The following is a 19,895-nucleotide window of genomic DNA, read 5'->3' on the forward strand; positions in this document are numbered from 1 at the left end:
TCTAGATACGAAATTTCACTCGAAATTTCAAAATAAACTTTCAGTTGTTAGTAGCGCTTGTCCATGTCCTTCCTTCTCCGTCTTTGTTCCTCGTCGCAGCGCTGGTGGAGTTGTGAAGACATAGTATTATACTCTCATGTTTTTGGCTGTACTGCAGCACCAGCCTTAGAGGGCATGATTCCCAGTCGTCTGCATTGTCGGTGCAACACTGCGCCGCACTGGTTGGTCAGCATGCAGTGGCGTCATACACAATGCAGTATGCAGCCCCATCCCATGATGACGCCATTGGAATGCACCATGAGACCAAACAACACTGATGTCACACACACTCTGCCAGAGGGGAAGAATAATGAATGAATGGTATCATATTCAGCACTGCAAACAGCTGTGGCTGAACCTTCTCGTGTTTCACAGTGGTAATTACCCACCCCATGAGCTCTTTTTTTATTGCGAAAGCAATACTACTTGCACTTTCACGCCTTTGCCGTGCCGCGGCCGTGACCACCATTGACCTTCATTTGACCTTGATTGCATTAGATTGGATTAGATTAGGTTGGATTGGACTGGACTGGACTGGACTGGATTGGATTAGATTAGATTACATTACATTGGATTGGCTTGGATTAGATTGGAGTGGATTGGATGGGATTGGATTGATTTGGATTGGATTGCATTGGATTGGATTGGATTGTATAACCGATGCATCACCACAAGTCTAACCACAAGCACCACCACCAGCTACACTACCAGCTGAACCATGGCGTAGGTACGGATATTGCTTTCGCAATTACCAGGCTTAACCGAGCTAAGCCACAGCGAATTTTTTTTCACCTTTCATAGCACATCACTTGAATCTTAGGATGAATTGGCAGCGTATGAAATACTGCTGCAAAAGGTCCCGAGCTTTCTGCTATTTGACGTTTGTATTTGATTGAGCAGCAACGCTAAGCTAACCGTATTCAATTCAGTTTTTCAAAATCAGTCACCGACTTGCTTTTCGGACTCTCTAGGGACCACAAAAATGTCAGAAAATTTGGGCACTCCAAAAAATCTAACTTTGCCGGACAAATCACTTCACCAGAATAGTCCTTTATTTCAACTTCTAAATGCCAGTATGACGGAGGAAGGGGTCAATAGTTTGGGCACATTCTAAGCTTGTAATCTTGCTTCATATCATGCACAAACGATGAATGGTGATCGTTCCCATGAGCTCAGTGTTTGATGGCTATGCTGCCGTCGACATGTCGTGGCTGAACGCATCGATTCGGACCAAGTCCAGGCACCTGCTGTACGGAGGGCTCAGAATGAAAAGACGATTGTCCACTAACTTTCGTGATGTTTCTTCAGCTCTGGGCACCAAAACAATCGTTCTTTAGAAAATACATTTTTTGGTGAGAAATTTGGTTTAACCCGATTTTGAAATATTCAGTTCATCATGCAAGCATCAGGGGAAATCGGGTTTTATCCCGATACGAAGTGTCCTACTTATACCATCCTTGTAAGCACAGCTTTGTGTAGAAGTTATGTTGTCAAGACGTAGGGAAGTACAGTAGGTATTTTCTCAATTCTCACGTGCACCTTTTTCCCGGAAAAAACCACCTAAAGATGACATGCGTGTTAGAACCGAGTATGAAAATGGAACTATGCCATGAACACCCTATTGCCATCGGCATCACAAAATGGCAGTTCGGTATTTTTTGTGCTCGGATATTATTAATACACAGTGTAAGAATAATTTAGGTGTTGACACTGACTGCCCGCTGTGGCAGAGAGCACGCACAGATCTTCTTCGCCCTCTAGTACATGCGCTGACTGCAGCAGAGCTCCGCAGCACCCATTCGCTTGTTGAATGGCAGACGCAGCTAAGCAGCGTGCCCGGCTTTCGGTACCGTTTTAGGCTGTATTTTTCAGTGCTGTGCACTCTCAGAGTGCATCACAAGGTGTGTACATTAGGCTCTCAGCTTTCACATTGTCATGGGCTCCGTGCACGAAGAAAGTTTGCTGGAACTAGTTTTTTGTTTCTCAGTTTGGGACCAGCTGCAGTGATAATTGTGCAAAGGGTTTACAAGAAACAGCCGAGATCTCTCGATTCTCAGGCATGGCATTGACTGGCTCGACAGCTGGGAAAGAGAGCTCGAATACGGCAGCATTACAAAGGGCATGCTTTCGAAAATTAGCACCTGTGAGGGACTTCGAGTCACATTGAAGTGTACGATGAATTTTTGTGAGGTGCTCCTTCATTAACAAACAAAACGAATGAAGACCCTATTGAACGGTTCTTTGGCAAAATGTGGTTGGCAGGAAGCCAGAAGGATCATCCGTCAGTGCCCACCTTCATGCAGCTTTATGAGACGTCGATCTACAGGATCCTTAAACCTCCAAAGTATGGCTATTGCAGAATCGTCGATGGTGAAAAACCATTGTTGGACGCGTCGTTTTTCAGAGCCCTCCTTAGAACAGACAACACAGCGGCATCATGTCCTGCCTTCATCGATCAGATTAAAAAAAACCTGGACGACCTCCTTTCAGTGAAAGATCAGAGATGTGAAGACATCATTCGCAAACAAAAATCGGATGGAGGGCAAGTTACGGACTTCATCCTTTACTCTATTACCGGTTTTTTGTGCAGAACAATACGAAAAGTAACCAGTTGCTCTGCTTGCTCATCGGCCTTCAGTGTAAAAAATAACTCTTTCGCTGAAGCAGCTCTCACAAAAGTGAAGACCAGAGGAGGCCTTACCCATCCTAACTTGAACATATTTTATCTTCTGAAGGAAACAGCGCGGCTCTTTTTGTTTAATATGCAGACTGCCACACGGTGTACTGGAACACCATAGACGCGGTGATTGATAAATACACGGTGACTTTCCCATGTACTGGTCACAAGGAAGAAGTAGTCGCACATCTTCTCTGCTATTGTGTCAGCATCCGTACGAGGCAGCATTGCAAGCACACGAATGCAATCATGACGAAGCAGCCTCAAGAAAAGAAGAAACAGGCCAAGCTGTGTTCGACCAAGATGGTGGAGGTTCCATTACTCCGTGCATCATTCAAATAGATGGTTGCGGTGATCAAGATTGCTGTCACGGTCTTGCCTCTAGACTACACAAAAAAGCAAGTTGTGAATAATTGTGTTTTGTGCATAATGTAGTGAAAATACGCAATCATATCTCTCAGAAAGGGCATACTTGTAGTAATAAATTTGTTTGTTCCACAGAATGGCTATTCAGGAAAAAAATGCCAATTGTCCCGTTTAACTTCCGAAAGCGACACATGGATATTAACGGATGCCGCATTGGAGGGCTCCAAATTTATACCACATCGGATTCTTCTCATCGCACATCACACGGGCACCTTTCGCGTTGTTTCGCGGCCGCCGCAAGCGGCATTCAACCCTAGTTTGGCTCCTAGGGTTCACTCTAGCATTCAACCCTAGCGTTCAACCCTAGCTCGGCTCAGTAGTCGAGCTTCCTAGTCATTAAGGTATCCTCGGGCTTAAAATTCTGGAGGTCATGAGGTAAGTGAATGAAATAATTGAGCCGCCGCTGTGGCTCAGTGGCTATGGTGCTCGGCTGCTGTCCCGAAAGACGCGGGTTCGAACCCGGCCACGGCGGTTGAATTTCTTTGGAGGAGAAATTCGAGGCCCGTGTACTGTGCGATGTCAGTGCACGTTAAAGAACCCCAGGTGGTCGAAATTTCCAGAGCCCTCCACTACGGCGTCTCTCATAGCCTTAGTCGCTTTGGGACGTTAAAACCCCATAAACCAAATAATTGAAGCTACTATTGGCGGTCTAGGCTCTCTGTTTCTATGTAGAGGAAACCACTTTTTGAAGAAGCATCTACAGAGACACACTAGATGCGAGATGTTGTGGCAGCGGAGCATTTAATTTCCTTCGGCGATCTCGTGGCCAGTTCCCACATGCTGTACAATTTGGTGCCTCAAAACGTGGTGGTATGAAAGGCAGAAGGCACACCGGTAATGAAGACATGCCGGTAATATTCACAATAAATATGCAGCTGCATAATTTGCATGACCCTAGAACGCTCAGTAGAGAATTTCGTGTCTCGACATAATTGAGGTCGGCAAGTTGCTGCATTTATTCCCAACTGACATCCGCCAATCTCAGTTTAGGGTCGTACAAATATTTTACCTCTGCGAATGCATGCCAGTCTTTCCTTGAGGGAGACAACTGAAACAACACAGCTCAGCATTTTGGCAGAAGTAATGCCAGGGCAATTTCAACTAACTATTTTCACATCGCATAGCTAAATGTGCACTGCACGAGCCATTAAAACGTTGTAAATGTACACTTGGTTTCCTTTCGGTCCCTGCACCCATTCGTATAATGGTGAAGGTGTTCCGCAATGCACCACAAGAGCATGGGTTCTATTCCTGGCTGCGGAGGCAATCTGTCGGGTGGAATGCGGAAACGCTCTTGAGGTTTCTCTGCACGTCAGAGAACCCTAGTTGGCCAAAGTTAAGCATATTCTCTACACGGCGGGCATCATGTCACAGCGTCGGCGCATTACACTGCTCAAGCAATGTCTCAATGTACGCACAGGCTATTTATTTATTTATTTATTTCATTACCCTCAAGGCCAGAGAGCATTACAGAGGGGAGTGGATTACACACGAAAGTGAAACAAAAAATACAGCTGTAAATACACTTAATAATTAGACATAAATGAAGCTCACAGAAAAAAAACGAACACAACAGGTTACGTCAAAACAAGTAAAAAATTAGCAGCGCATATCGCAGAATGAAAACAACAACAAAAAGCAACAGCATACAATAAAAACAAACGACAAGAGAAATTTTGTTCAAAAGGCAGTAACATGCGCGCATATAAAACAAGTGGAACAACCGTAAAAAGAAAAAAAAAAGATGACAGTGTTAAGGATTCTCGAGTTTATGACAGCAGCAGGTTGGTTAAAGCAGATTTAAACATAGAATTATCAGAAATTTCGACGATAGATCTGGGAAGGTGATTCCAGCTTACTGACGTACTTGGGATGAATGAATTGTGATAATGGTTGGTTTGGCATGAAGGAATACCAACCTTATGACGATGGTCAATGCGACGTGAAATGTAAAAGGGTGGTAACATCATTTTATTCTTAAAGGGTCAGTCTACTGAATTTTATCGACCATATTTTCTTTGCGGCAACCGATAGCTCTTTACTCAAATTACCGTTTAGCCAGCTGTGGTGCCAAGGAGTGCGGTAGAACATTTTAAAATATAATTTATTAATGTGGGAACACATCTGTATGAGATGGTAGTCTCATCTGGCAACCATCTGGATTTCCGCCGCACGGCGACAAACATGGCGGCGCCCGTCGAAGCCGGACCTCTCGCTTCGGACTGAATTCTCGTTGTTGCTGCCTTTTTCAGTGCGTTCACTGGCCATAAATGGGGCGCCTGTCTTTCGCTTCGTCTCATCTCGCCTATAAGAAAACATATAAGAGATAAATTTGCTTTATTTTAATAATTAGAGTGACGATTCTGCCGCTCCTAGGCTTAAGTGGAGAGTCGGTTTGTTTACAGCAATGGTTCCCGTCCTGACGACCAGATGGCGCCACTATAGGCTAAGTTTATTTTTGCGTCTCTGCTAGCATACGCTGAACTAAAAGTGGGAATGTGCCTGCGTTTTGCGTACGTGTAACTATAAATATTCATGTGATTTACAGAAAAAGCGAGCGGTACGGCTTCTAGAGTTTACTAGAACAAAACGTGCGTTTCTCTGACATTGGGGCATACAAATGGTACGTAGTATATTCACTTATGCTTCTACAAAAAAAGACTACCACTTTCTTGAACAAAATGAACGTTTGGGGTCGCCACCATGCTTTTTTACGCGACTTTTAACGCCGAAATAAAATATAAATTCCTGCCTAAACCGGGCGCAGACTCCTCGTTATTGATGTTATAGGGTGCCAACTACCAGAATATGCCATTATTTATACACTCATCTCGGTGAGTAGACTGACCCTTTAAGAATGGGATTATCGTAATAAATTTTATGGAACAGGCAAAGACGGTATATTTTACTACGTTGTGACAGCAGGGGTAGTGACAAGCTTGTTTTCATAGTCGTGACGCTGGAGTTGCGATGATAATTTGAAAGAATGAAACGAGCCGCCCTCTTCTGGACGGATTCCAGTTGATAGATGAGCGTCTCTTGACTGGGGTCCCAAACAGATGCAGCATATTCCAGTTTAGTACGAACTAACGATTTATAAAGAAGTAATTTTACAGAACTATGAGCAAGATAAAAATTTCGGCGTAACTAGCCCAGCATGCGATTAGCGTTGTTAGTTATATAATCTACATGCGTGTTCCAAGAGAGATTGGAAGAAATAAATACGCCTAGATATTTGTAACAAGACACAGATTCGATGCTGCTGTTATTAAGATGATACATGGGCAGTGAAGTATTACAACGAGAAAAACGCATGTGCTTGCATTTCTTAGGGTTTAGTTCCATGCACCACGTGTTGACCCAAATGTGGGAGCGTGCATATTGGTTTATATTTCAGAGCCAGTATAGTTAACTGTGCGCTCAGAATTCTTGCGGATGAACGAAAAAAACTTTGCAGTGAACGCATTTCGATAACGAGCTTGGAAGGATCGCAGGGCCGCATCCTCACTGCTGTTCCACCCATCCATGCAGTCGCATCAAGTAAAACACGAAGTAGCCTAATATTATTAGTGTCAACAGCAGTTTCAATCCTCCTGTGCCGTACAGAACTTAACAAAGTGCACATACACGCCACGGCACCGAACAATCGTGCAACACCTGCATTACGGCCACCGCAACTCAACGGCCAGACAGGACCCCATCGCCTGGCGCCATCTATCCGCATTCGAGAGAAGCACACGGAGTAGCGAACAAGATCTGGTCACGCCGCCACTCACAGTGTCCGCACCTAAATATATTCTTGCACCGTGCACTAATATCACCATATTGCCAAATTTACTAAGGTAATCACTGATAGAGTCAGAACAACCTTACTTATATAAACCTAATGATCAGGCAGGTTTTTGTAGAGTATTCGCAGCAATGGATAATATCCAGACTATCAATCAGGTGATAGAGAAATGTGCAGAATGTAACCAACCCTTATATATAGCATTCGTTGATTACGAAGAAGCATTTGACTCAGTTGAACCTTCAGCAGTCATGCAGGCATTCCGGAATCAGGGCTTAGAAGAGCCTTATGGGAAAATACTGGAAGATATCTATAACGACTACGCAGCTACTATAGTCCTCCATAAAGTTTGCAATAAAATTCCAATAAGGAAGGGTGTCAGGCTGGGATACACGATCTCGTCAATGCCTGTTTGCAGGAGGTATTCTGGGGCCTGAATTGAGAACAGTTGGGGATAAGAGTTAATGGAGAATACCTAAGTAATTTGCGATTCGCTGATGACATTGACTGGCTAAGCCACTCAGGACATGAACTGCAAAGCATGATCAATGAATTAGACAGGCAGAGCAGAGCAGTGGGGCTAAGAATTAACATGCAGAAAACCAAAGTAATGTTCAACAGCCTAGCAAGAGAGCAGCAGTTCGCAATTGGTAGCGAGGTGCTCGAAGTAGTAGGAGAATATGTCTACTTAGGCCAAGTAGTGACCGCAGGTCTGGATCATGAGAGAAAAATAACTAGAGGAATAAGAATGGGGTGGAGCGCATATGGCAGGTTCTCTCAGATCATGAATGGCTTACCAATATCCCTGAAGAGAAAAGTATACAACAGCTGTATCTTACCGGTACTCACCTATGGGGCAGAAACGTGGAGGCTAACAAAGAGGGTTCAGCTTAAGTTAAGGGCAACGCAGCGAGCTATGGAAATAAAAATGTTAGGTGTAACGTAAAGAGATCGGAAGTGGGCGGAGTGGGTGAGGGAACAAACGCGGGTTAATGACATCCTAGTTGAAATCAAGAGGAAGAAGTGGGCTTGGGCAGAGCATGTAATGCGAAGGCAAGGTAACTGCTGGTCCTTAAGGGTAACGGAGTGGATTCCAAGGGAAGGGAAATGTAGCAGGGGGCGGCAGAAAGTTAGATGGGCGGTTGAGATAGGATAGCTTTGCCGGGATAGGATAGCTGCAGTTGGCACAGGACAGGGTTAATTGGAGAGATATATGGGAGAGGCCTTTGTCCGGCAGTGGGCGTAGCCAGACTGATGGAGATGATGATGTCTACTGCATTCAGGCTGAGCTCCAAGCATGTGAAAGCTATCGGCTAGGCGTGGGCAATGGCGACAAGTGGAGAGCGGCGTCATCACTAGAAGCGCTTGCTTGGTTCGTTGATTGTTTCCGTGTCCACAGTAAATATTTCTCGTTGCCCTGAAATGCCCCCACAATTAGCCGATCAGATCCCTGCTGGCCATTTCCAGTTTGTCACATAGCTCCTCCTCCGACATCTATCTTCGTGTCAGCTAGGTCATCTGCTTTGCTGTAGCTGTGAGGCAGAATGGTGCAATTTAAGGAGCGCCATCTTCTTGCTGGTAGCCAACGAAATTTGGAGCTTTCTAGGAGCAGCTGCACAGCAGGGTGGGATCGGTGGGGTGCTCGATCCCGAGTGCAGCTCAGCTAGGGAAAGAATTACTTGCTGTAGGCAATGAGTGATTTTGGATTTCTAGCGTCTCGAGCACAGAAACTGTGCTGGAAAGTCTGTTTTACTTTATTTTGAAGTTGAGTCATACTGGATAAAATATTTATTCAAGCTGCCTGTTTTCCTGTACTGTTTTTGCTGCTTCAGTTTTTTCTGAATATTTTACCCCACATAATGGACTTGCCCTGCAAAAGGCTTGTTTGCTCTGGCAGTCGCTTTCCCGGACATGCAGTGGACAGTGCGAGAGTAACTTCTGATTCTTGCAGTAACCGCCAGAACATGCCTCCAGCATTTGGACAGGCCATCGAAATACTTGAACACCCGTGACTTTTCAAAAGATATATTTAATTAAGAGCACTTGAATATGGGTGCAGTCCTCAATTTTATTCAAAAGTATTGATCCATCTGACCTTGCAAATTTCTATATAGTGATGAAGAGTTGAGAAATGAGTCTCAGAGCTACAAATCTCGCGAATATATATTTTTTTCTGCCAGGCGCATTTGACAGGTTCCAGCTTTGAATGCGTCAACCCTTTCCTTTTCTTCTCCCATGGCGTTAGCTGCCACTTTGCATGTCAGCTTTTGCAAAACCTTGATCGAGTCCAAACTACTAGTGTCGCTGTTCAGTGCTAAGTGGATTCGCACCTATTTCTTGCGTTATGCTTCACTCGAGGTAGTGTGTGTCATTACTGCCATGCCTTATAGAAAGTGCTGTTCCAGCCTGCCTGGCTTGAGTTATTCGTTTTGAGGAAGTGCATATCGAACAACGATGTTTCTAGAGTGCGCTAATCGGCCCACAAGGGCCGTCTGAAGTACTGCAAGCACCTTGCCAGATCATATGCATGTAATAGACACTTTTAGTTGGCCGTACGGAACGGCGTTACGTACGCAGGAACGTTGCGGGTCGCGAGTGCGCATGCGCAGAACGTTCCGTACCGCTGGGTCGCTTGCGTACGTACGCACGCATTGTGTCATTGCGTGCGTGCGCTACAGGCACGTTACGGGTTGCGTTGACAAGATGGCGGCGCCCAGCTCACCCGCTTCGAAATAAATACATGTCATCACTGCATTCTCCGACGGGATATCTGGCTCAAATGGTAGCGGTTTGCTTTTATTTTGCACACTCTCGCCCACGTGTAGAGGTATAAGTGATAACTAGCCCTGGTTTTTCAAATAATTTGGCGATTTTCAAGCTTTAGGCCTAACCGTGTTTACCACGTAGTAACGACACCTGGCGGAGCACTTCTCTGGCTTTTAGTCAATTATTTCATTTTCTTCTGCTTGGATAGTTTTTCTTGGAACAAAACAAAAGACTCGCGATGCAGCCAGCTTCGTTACCAGTAATTAAATGCTTCTCGGCATTTCGATAGCTGCTGTGGTAGGCGCGGAGCACACGAGAATCACAACCTGAAGCAAACGAAACAGCGAGAACGGCTGGAGGAGGATTGGCAAGAGGCTTGGCTTGGCTGATGTCAAGAACTTTTCAAGCATCAGTTCTTATTTATTGCGCTAGATGGCGCGGAGAAGCACAGAAGCATAGCGCCTGTCCTGTCGTTTTTCCTCCTTCTTTGTGTCGTCTTGTTGCGCTTTTATTCTTGCCAGCTATGAACCAACATGCCCCGGAGAGTGTTTTACTGAAGCACAGCGGAGAATTTTAGGATGCGCTTGGTACGTCCACTCGGAAGGACGCTAACGTACGGCTAACTAAAAGTGTGATGGACGCGCCATTCGTACCGTACGCAACGTAGCGAGCGTTGTGTACGTAAGCCCGCTATGTACGGCCAACTAAAAGTGTCTAATAGCAGATGCACGATGGCAAGTTTGGTATGCACTGGTAATAATTGTCAGGAGTGCCTGCACATGAGTGTGAGGATGGTTCACTTTGTTCTCGGTATAATAGAAAAATGACATCAACGTTAGCAGGCAAATTCATTTGCAGCACATGACAGAAATATATATATGCTTCTCAGTGAATCATCGGCTGTGTAGTCAAAAGCCATAGTGGCCTCCACTGTGTGCTGATATCTATGAAGTTGAAGGCTTATGAGTTAAGAGTATGGTCTGTCATTCTGAAACTGAAAAGGAAGAGAAGCGGCAAGCGAGCATGGCAGTCAAAAACAAAGTACACTCTAGCTCGACCACAGGTACTTGTGAGCAAAAGCTTAACTGCAAAAGTTGTTCGTCTTTACTGGAGTCTGCAGTTGGTCCCCCTAAAGATACTTGGATTAAACATGACAAACGTTTCTGTTTTGAGCTGATTGGTCAGGTACGAAAAGGCAAAGATGTTGCCCATAAAAAATTAATCAGGCGCAAGCTATCAAACATGTCTACTCTAAAAGACTTCGAGTATATATATGGGGAAATACCGTGTAATCCACTTATAAAGATACCATATATAACGATATATCGCTTATAGCAATAAACTTTTTTAGATTTATTAATTCTCTCATTGCCCTTTGTAAATATAAACCATATATAACAAAACTAGCCACCCTGTATACACAGTGCCTGGTGACCTTGAGCATAGCAGAAGCTTGTAAGAACACTAACATCATCTTAATACATGAGATAGGAGACGTCAAGGACTTGAAAAATTACAGACCGATCAGCTTACTGTCCGTTGCCTATAAGTTATTTACTGAGATAATACTAATCGCTAATAGAGTTGGGACAACCTTAGACTTCAATTAATCAAATTATCACTCAGGCCTTCGTAAAGAGCACTCAACAATAGACCATATTCACACTATTGATCAAGTGATCAAGAAATGTGCAGAATATAACCAACCCCTGTATATAGCGTTCATTGATTACGAGAAAGCGTCTGACTCAGTGGAAACCTTAGCTGTCATGAAGGCATTGTGGAATTGGGGTGTAGAAGAGTTTTATGTGAAAATACTGGAAGATATCTATAATGGCTGCACAGCTGCCATAGTCCTCCATAAAGTCAGCAATAAAATTCCAATAAGGAAAGGTGCAAGGCAGGGAGACACAATCTCGCCACAGCTATTGACCGCCTGCTTACAGAAGGTATTGAACGAGAATGTGGCTTTGGTGCGTGGATGGTGCCCATCTGTTTAAAGCCCACGTGCTTGAGGAGGCAACAACTAATTATACTCCATGCAATGCACTGGCTCATCACAAGTCATTCTCACATGGCCTTCATGAGTTCAACCACCTTATAACTTATGATAGGCTTTGCTTCCACAACATTGCATGGTTTGGATGAGAAAAGAAGATGCACTGCATTTGTTAGGGAAATAACTAGAAGAATAAGAATGGGGTGGAGCGCATATGGCAGGTTCTCTCAGATCATGAATGGCAGTCTTACCAATAATCCTCGAGAGAAAAGTATGCAGCAGTTGTACCTTACCGGTACTCACCTATGGGGCAGAAACGTGGAGGCAAACAAAGAGGGTTAAGTTAGGGACAACGTGGCAAGCTATGGAAAGAAAAATGGTGGATGCAATATTAATAGACAGGTAGAGGGGAGAGTGGGTCGGGGAACAAGCACAGTTGATGGCATACTAGCAAAAATCAAGAAGAAGAAATGGGCTTGTGACAACAAGATAACGGGTGGTCCTTCAAGATAACCAGTATAACCAAGGTGGTCAGGATAACCAAGCACTGTCATTGTCACCACCGCTGGAGGGAGGAGGGGAGAGCTGGCTTGGGCGCCTCTTTGAGCAAACGTACTTTCTGTCGTTCTTGTATCATAACTGCACCAAAGAAACACGTTCGCTTAGAGAAGAAACACACAGCACATGGACGAACACTGCACTCGCAACTGGCTTCAGTGGTAATTACAGCGTGCTGAATGTAAACGTTTTCCACGCCTGCGCATCACAGAAAGAAACATACAACACACGCCAAAGTGAAGCCAGAAACACCTTTTCTTTGTGCGAAGAAAAGGTGAAATTCTGTTGTGTACAAAAAAAATTGAAGCATGGCTAATGAAGTAATCACCTGTCTTTCTCATGTGATAGGCCTCCAGCAGTCCTTGTGCGGTTCGAACTGCACGAGAACTCCTGGGGAGTTGATGGCAGTGGCTGCATGCATGGATCAAGATGTGGGCGATGTGGATGCATTCTTTTTCTTTTTCACTCCCACTTATAGCACAAACCGTTTATAACGATTGGATTTGCTGGTTTTTTTCAATATCATTGTAAGTGGATTGGACCCTAAACATTTTTTTTTGTCCTTGATTATTGCATCATTGTGTCCTTGAAATTCTGGAATTCTCCCTCAATTTTATATGAAATATCCTGTACTGACCGTAGCAGGGGACGGCAGAAAGTTAGGTGGGCGGATGAGATTAAGAAGTTTGCGGGTGTATGGTGGCGGCAACTGACAAGGGACAGGGTTAATTGGAGAGACATGGGAGAGGCCTTTGCCCTGCAGTGGGTGTAGTCAGGCTGATGATGATGATGATGATCCTATACGAACCGTGCGTGCATTAGGCCGGGGTCCAAAACCACAAGACCATTGGCAGTTTGATTTGCTGCTTAGTCAAGCTAACCAAATGCGGATGGAAGGCATGGCAGTTGCACCTTTGTATCGCCTTTGATGGCCACTTGCCTTTGACTGGTGGTCTGAATTACCATTGCATTGTTGTGCGGCTGTTGCTTTTAGCTGTGCACTCTCCACGGTGCTGTCATGCAGGAGGTACTTCAGACTGAAACCGCACGAAGTGTTCCAGTAACTGTTCGCTTCAGGTGAATGCTTCGAACACCAACCATTCAGATCAAATCAAATACAGATATTTTTTATTCAACTGATTTTTCGAAATGATCGGATGTTCGGACAAGCCTAATTCCAACTGCTTATGCCTGATTTTGAAATTGCTGTGATTTATTTATTTATTAATACTGCAATCCCAGGAAGGGATTTTCGCAGGGTGAGCATACAGAAAATAGGTAAGTACAAATATTAAGAAAACAAAGTACAAAGGCCACAAATTAATAATAAGCAACAAAAACACAACAGCAAAAATGAAAGGCTCAATGACGTAACACAACAAAAAAAGTACACTAAGGTTTGGGGCATATAAATACACTACTATCAAGTCATCAGTGAACATGGGCAACAGGGAATTAATTAAATGAAGAAAGAGCACCAAAATGAGCACAATATTAAATTCAGTTAAAAAAAAAAATGGGAAACGGGAATGCACGACAGAGGAGATTATTGTGCACTGAGGTTGCCGATGAATGATGTTACAGATAGCTGTAGGACTTCGTCGTTAGTAAGTTGATTCCACTCTGTTACTGTTCGCGGAAAAAAGGAATATTTAAAGCAGTTATTACGCTGGGTGAAAGGGGTGATTGTAAGATTGTGACGTTGTCTTGTAGAATAACCTGAAGAGAAGGATATTAGTCCATCAATGTTAATTTTAAAATGACCTTTGACTAATTGGTATAAGAACTTTAGTCGAGCAACGCGATTCCTTTCGGTTATAGATATTAAAGCAGCCCTGTTTAAGGGGTCACTTACTGATGTGCGTCCATAGCTATTGTAAACAAAACGTACTGCTTTCTTTTGTATTTTTTCAATTTTATTTACGTTTGTTTTGGTGAATGGATCCCAGATTATTGCCGCATAATCTAATATTGGAAGGATGTCTAGCTGCTGCATACCAAAGCAGGCACGTTTCCTATTTTCTGGGCAGTTCACTTGCAGTTCCAGGTGTGTCTCCCATAAAAACTGTGTACGGAGCCAACCTCTTTGCACTCAAGTGTCAGCACTGTCACTGGACACACACTGAACAGCAGCAGTGTTCTCATGTGCAGGAGTAACTGGCACGTGTGCTGTGTGGGTGCTCACTTTTTGCGGTGTTTGCTGCGTAACAGGGTGCGGTGCACGCAGAATGATGGTTGACTATTCTGGTTGCATCCCTTACATATAGGCAGTGTTGTATTTGGCTCTGCAGCTGGGAAAATTTGCTTGCCACATGCCTGGTTTGATTTAACCAGTGCTTTGCTGAAAGGTTGTGTGTGGTAGTGTGGAGGTGGTACTACACGTCTGGTTGGTCGCCATGGAAGACTGGAATGGTTCAAGCTGACTGAGCTGCTGTCCGTGTCGTGCACATGACGTCAGGGGTGCCTTGATGTGACAGCAGGATAAATTTAAGGATTCTGTATCTTCATGATCATGGTGCTTTTGCTGAGCATGCCTTCTGGAAAAGGTTGCATTAATTCTACGCACAATAATTAAAGCACTAATCAGGCTGCAGATAAGAAACGGGAAAATGGGCGATTCTCTTGAACTGGTAATCATTTTCCTCCGAGCACAAAAATTCCTCTGACTGGCGGTCACATGTGCTTGCGTTTGTTCCTTCCGACCTCCTTGCCCCCCACCCAACCCGACTAACGCCCCTTCCCCAGGCGCACAAACCCCCGCCCTCGTCCAATGCGTGGCGTCGTCTGCTGTCCAGCTCCAAGAAGCGGGCGGCCATCGCATGCCTGCGTAGCGTGCCACTCTATAACGTCGAGAGGTAACACAATTCCTGCGTGCACGACCCTCGCCCCTCGCCTGTAGCAGCATGCACACAGTGAATGACCTGTTGATGACTGCCATGGATCTGTGGATGCACATGTAAGCAGCATGAAGGTGGGATTCAGTGCATGCCATTAGCATGTGTTGTTATGAGGCACTGCTGTGCTTGTTGGTACAGCTCATTGTTGCCATCTGTTTATCGCTGGTCTGCAGTTGTTGCACTGTCAGTTACTTTGCATTCCAGAATGGCTGCTCATCTGCTTCTCTAGGTCTGAAGTGATCGTGTGCAGTCATTGTTGTTGCACTGGGCGGCAGTCACAGTGCTTTGAAATTTGTTATTAATGACAATGATTTGCTGAGTTTGTTGTTTCCTCGGATTGAAAGGACCAGAAAGGCGGCAGGGGCTGTCGGTAGATTCCCCTCTCTAGGCACTGCAAGGCAGCCCTCATTCAAAGGAATGCCAGAAAATGGTGCTGTATGTGTGGCATTGCACTATGTGTGTGTATTATATCTGCATGGTTCATTCTGTGTTTTGTTTTTTTGCTAAGAGAATAAGTTTGGTTGTGTTGGTTGTTCATACTTAAAAGAAGTACCATATTTACATGACTTTAAGTCGACTCGAATGCAAGTCAACCCCTGTCGTGAAAAAAAAAAGAAGGGTGTGCCTGTGCGCACATTCAAAACAAAAAACTTGGAGGATGTCTAAGCTTCGCCTTTAAAAGTAGAATGCGATAGCATCATCGGGCTGCTGCCGCTTATCAGCAGCCAGCCTCGTCTGCCACATGCCCAAAACTAGCACAAAGGGTGACACAACGCAGCTTTGGCAGCGGGTATCTTCTCTCTGATACCCGCAATAACGCCTTGGCAGAGCACGCGGTGACGCAAAATCACAAAATCGATTGGGAAAAGGCACGAATCATCGAGAAAGAAAAACTGACAGCAACACGGCTTCATCTCGAGTCCCTGGTGATACAGACGACGGCTCACACGCTTAATCGTAACGAGGGCAACCTTAACCCGATTTACGCGTGATCCTTACGGCGATTACTATAGCTTTTAAAGACGAACCCTCTCAGTGTGATTCCATTAAGAACAAGGCCCCCATTCTGGGCGCCGAAACGTCAATTACAATTTTTTCATTTTACTGGTCAGCGTCTCTGTGTTTTGAAATGTATCCCCCCGGCCAGACGGGATTCCGTCACACTCTTGACTTCATAGTTTGTCTTTGGGCCTGCCGCCGCGGCGGCTCAGTGGTTATGGTGCTCGGCTGCTGACCCGAAAGACGCGGGTTCGATCCCGGCCGCGGCGGCTAGAATTTCTTTGGAGGAGAAATTCTAGAGGCCCGTGTACTGTGCAACGTCAGTGCACGTTAAAGAACCCCAGGTGGTCAAAATTTCCGGAGCCCTCCACTATGGCGTCCCTCATAGCCTGAGTCGCTATGGGACCTTAAACCCCATAAACCAAACCAAACCATCTCTTTGGCTCTATTTGGCGCATTTGACAACTTCCGGCCACGTTTTACGGGTTTTGCATGTAGGGCTTCGTCAATCATCATTTGTGCTCCGAGTCCGGTGAGCATCCGGCACTCGTTCATGGCTACATTGAAGATGGATGTCATCCTTTACACCGAAGAAACAAACAACTGAGCACCGGGCTGCAAGTTCGATGTCTCGGAACGGTGATACAGGTGTGGCAGCTACAAGCGAGGCAAAATTTTCAGCCATCACGTGGAAGACTGACGCAGCACGACAGTAAAATCTCGTAAAACGTGGCCAGCAGTCATCAAACAGAGCCAAAGAGAAACTGTGCGTGCTATGCATGCGCAGCAACGGCTCTTCCATTAGCTACCAACACTCTCTGGAAGTGCTGCTATTCCAATAAGTGGCGATGCCACCGCAATTGGAACAGCGGCCCTTCCATCAGCTATCTCCTTGAGCGCCAAGTGCGCAGTTGGAAGTGAAAAAGAAAAATCATTCCAAAAAGCGCGAAGGATAGCTGAATGCTGCTGGGTAGAGCTGCAGAGCAAATAAAACTGCGACCACACTGTAGCAGCCCGAATATCTCATTTGTCTCGCCTTTGTGGTGCTATGCTTTGGTTTCGATTGTAAGTTGACCCCCCAAACTCTGGATTTTCATATAAAAAAATAGCTCGACTTACGATCATGTAAATACGGTAATAGTGCACAAACCTTGCACGAACAAGCGGTGCTGTCACAGACTGTGTGTTCTGAAGACGTCATCATTCTTTTTCTTTTTTTGCATTGATCACACATGTACAGGGTGTTCCGTATTTATGTCTCCGGTATGTAAAAAATTCACCTGTGCAAACTACTGTAATTGTGCTCAAGCACAGACCTCAGGGTAGCTTATGATAGTCTGGGTTTTCTGATAAATAATTTAACATCAGAACTTGTTTGGACTGTCCGGAATCGGTGAAAAACTGGAGTTGTCTGCGCGCATATTTTTTTTCGAGGCGAGTGGGATAGTGGATTGGAGAGGTTGCGTCATCTGGCGAACTGCACGGCAAACAATATCCCTGCTCGTAGCTGGGGTATAAGGTCTCCCACTAGCTAGATGGTGCAGCCTGTCAAATCTTCTGCTCCATCCGCCTAGACAAAAAATTGTGTGTGCAGAGGCAACTGAAGTTTTTCGCCGATTTCGGACAATTCAGGCAAGGTTCAGTCTGCGTTCGCGCTGTCTTTAATGCGGAAGTAAATTCGTAACGCTTCCGCTCCGTCGTCGGCAATGTCAAAAGTAACCAAAATCGCTTCCATTGTCATTTTCGGATGCTTCTCTCCCTTTGCACTTAAGTACCGTGGGGAAGCCACTGCGGCGGCTGATTGTCGCAGTGTTTCTGCTTCTTAAGCTGCGTTTCCCAGACCCAGAAAAAACTTCTCCTCTTTGCTCTTATGCACCACGAAGAAACCTTAGCGTCCTCTCCACATCGCGTCCTCGCAAAAATAGCCGTTGCGAATGCTAGCGCGCCGTTTTTATTTTTTTGTTCTTGGAAATGGTGCTTCGCCTCGTTGCATTTAAGGACTGCAGAGAAGCCACCACAGCAGGAGGCTGCCACCGCGTGCCGTCTCGTTCGGCCCACTCGTATGTTTGCACATGCACGGTTGGTCAATAAATGTATCATACGACAACAGATTGTCGAAATTTATACGAAATTTCGGGTGAATTCTGAGGGTGGGGTTGCGGATGTCCACCAAGAGATGTGAGACAGTTACTGGTCATTTCCTTCACTCAAATCCAGTTTTCATTTCCTTCATTACACCACGTCTTTCTCTCTTTCACTCCCACCTTCCTCCCTTCCCTTAGTTCAGGTGTCCACTGAGATAAGAGATAGTTACTGCGCCATTTCCTTTTCTCAGAACTGATTTCTGGGTTGCATTCAAAGCTGGGTCAAGCCTGTTGAAGAGGAAGAACGGGTGATGACTCCCTGGCAGCGCTGCAACACTGCAGCGCTGCTGCAACACTGCAGCGCTGCTGCATTCCATTCCTAAAGGGGAAGCTTAAGCATCCTCCAATTTTGTTCTGAGCTTACGAAAAAAAAATGTAGTGTTTATTGCAAACTGTGTAACACCTTTCTTTAACTTTTTCTCCTGAGCAAGCAGTAGTGAGCATTGCTTGCATCATGCAACAGATGCATGTCTGTTCTGTGTTGTTCTTAGCAGATCAGTGTTATTGTATAGAGCTGTGAGTAATCTGTTCTCCCAGCCTTGTAAGTGTGTGGCTATACTGCGTGTGGCTATACTTGGCAGTGTGGCTATACTGCATGCAGTTGACTTTGTTTGTTAGTTTAATGTTCAAACTCAGTTCCTATCATGCACTTGTTTATCACCAGCGTTCTAAGGAAACTGCTTTTGTTTTATTGATTTTTTTGCACAAAATCATGTAATCTAGCTAAATATTGTATGTCATTTAGGCAACTTTTAATGTAGATACGTAGACTTAAGATTAAGAAGTGGGCAGAGTGGGTCGGGAACAAATGCGGGTTCATGACATCCTAGCCGGAATCAAGAGGAAGAAATGGGCAGGGCATGTAATGCAAAGACAAGATAGCTCATGACTGTTGAGGGTTGGTTACTTTGGCAGAGACGATGCTTGTCATACTCTGTTTGCTATTGCATGTTTCTCTGATGTCAAAAACTTATTGTGTCATACTCACACGAGACTTCAGGGATGAGGTTGGCAGTACAACGGAATCCCGTCTGGCCGGGAGGATTCTTTTGAAAACAATAGAGACACCGACCAGTAAAAAACATCGTTGTTGTCGTTTCAGCTTCCAACACGGAAGCCTTGTTCACAATGAATACATCACCAAAAATGGTTCGTTTAAGTAGGCTTGAATAACCGCTGCAAGCAGCATGTGTAATAGGGAGTAATTACTCATTGACGTCCACCCGAGCGCAGCCATACGGCTACAAAGGAAAGCTATACAGCTTTCTAAGAAACTTCGTAGTTAAAGAAAAATTCGTCCTGGTCCGGGGTTCGAACCCGGGACCACCGCTTCACTGGAGCAGTCGCTCTACCAATTGAGCTAAACATTTTTGGTCAACACTGTTCCCACTTCGAGTTATTGATCAATTTGCTCTCGCCCTACCATAAGGTTGCTGTTCCGGTTAGCTCAGTTGGTAGAGCGACTGCTCCGGTGAAGCGATGGTCCCGGGTTCAAACCCCGGACCAGGACGAATTTTTCTTTAACTACGAAGTTTCTGAGACAGCTGTATAGCTTTCCTTTGTAGCCGTATGGCTGCGCTTGGATGGATGCCAGTGAGTA

The 19,895-nt window shown here is 45.0% G+C and overlaps 1 protein-coding gene across 5 annotated transcripts in view; it reads left to right on the plus strand.

Annotated features, from left to right (window-relative positions):
* Nucleotides 1-19,895, plus strand: part of LOC149326706 (ryanodine receptor-like) — a 542,398-nt gene that overhangs the window by 401,144 nt on the left and 121,359 nt on the right. The window contains exon 87 of one of the 5 annotated variants that reach the window (XM_089563503.1): nucleotides 15,001-15,110. The exons of the other annotated variants lie outside the window; for them this stretch is intronic. Coding sequence (XP_089419629.1) covers nucleotides 15,001-15,110 — 110 coding nt within the window. The remainder of the gene's footprint in view (nucleotides 1-15,000; nucleotides 15,111-19,895) is intronic. 5 annotated transcript variants of the gene reach the window in all.

This window comes from Amblyomma mixtum, chromosome 10, assembly GCF_055824585.1.
Source record: "Amblyomma mixtum isolate Tamu chromosome 10, ASM5582458v1, whole genome shotgun sequence".
NCBI lineage: Eukaryota > Metazoa > Arthropoda > Arachnida > Ixodida > Ixodidae > Amblyomma > Amblyomma mixtum.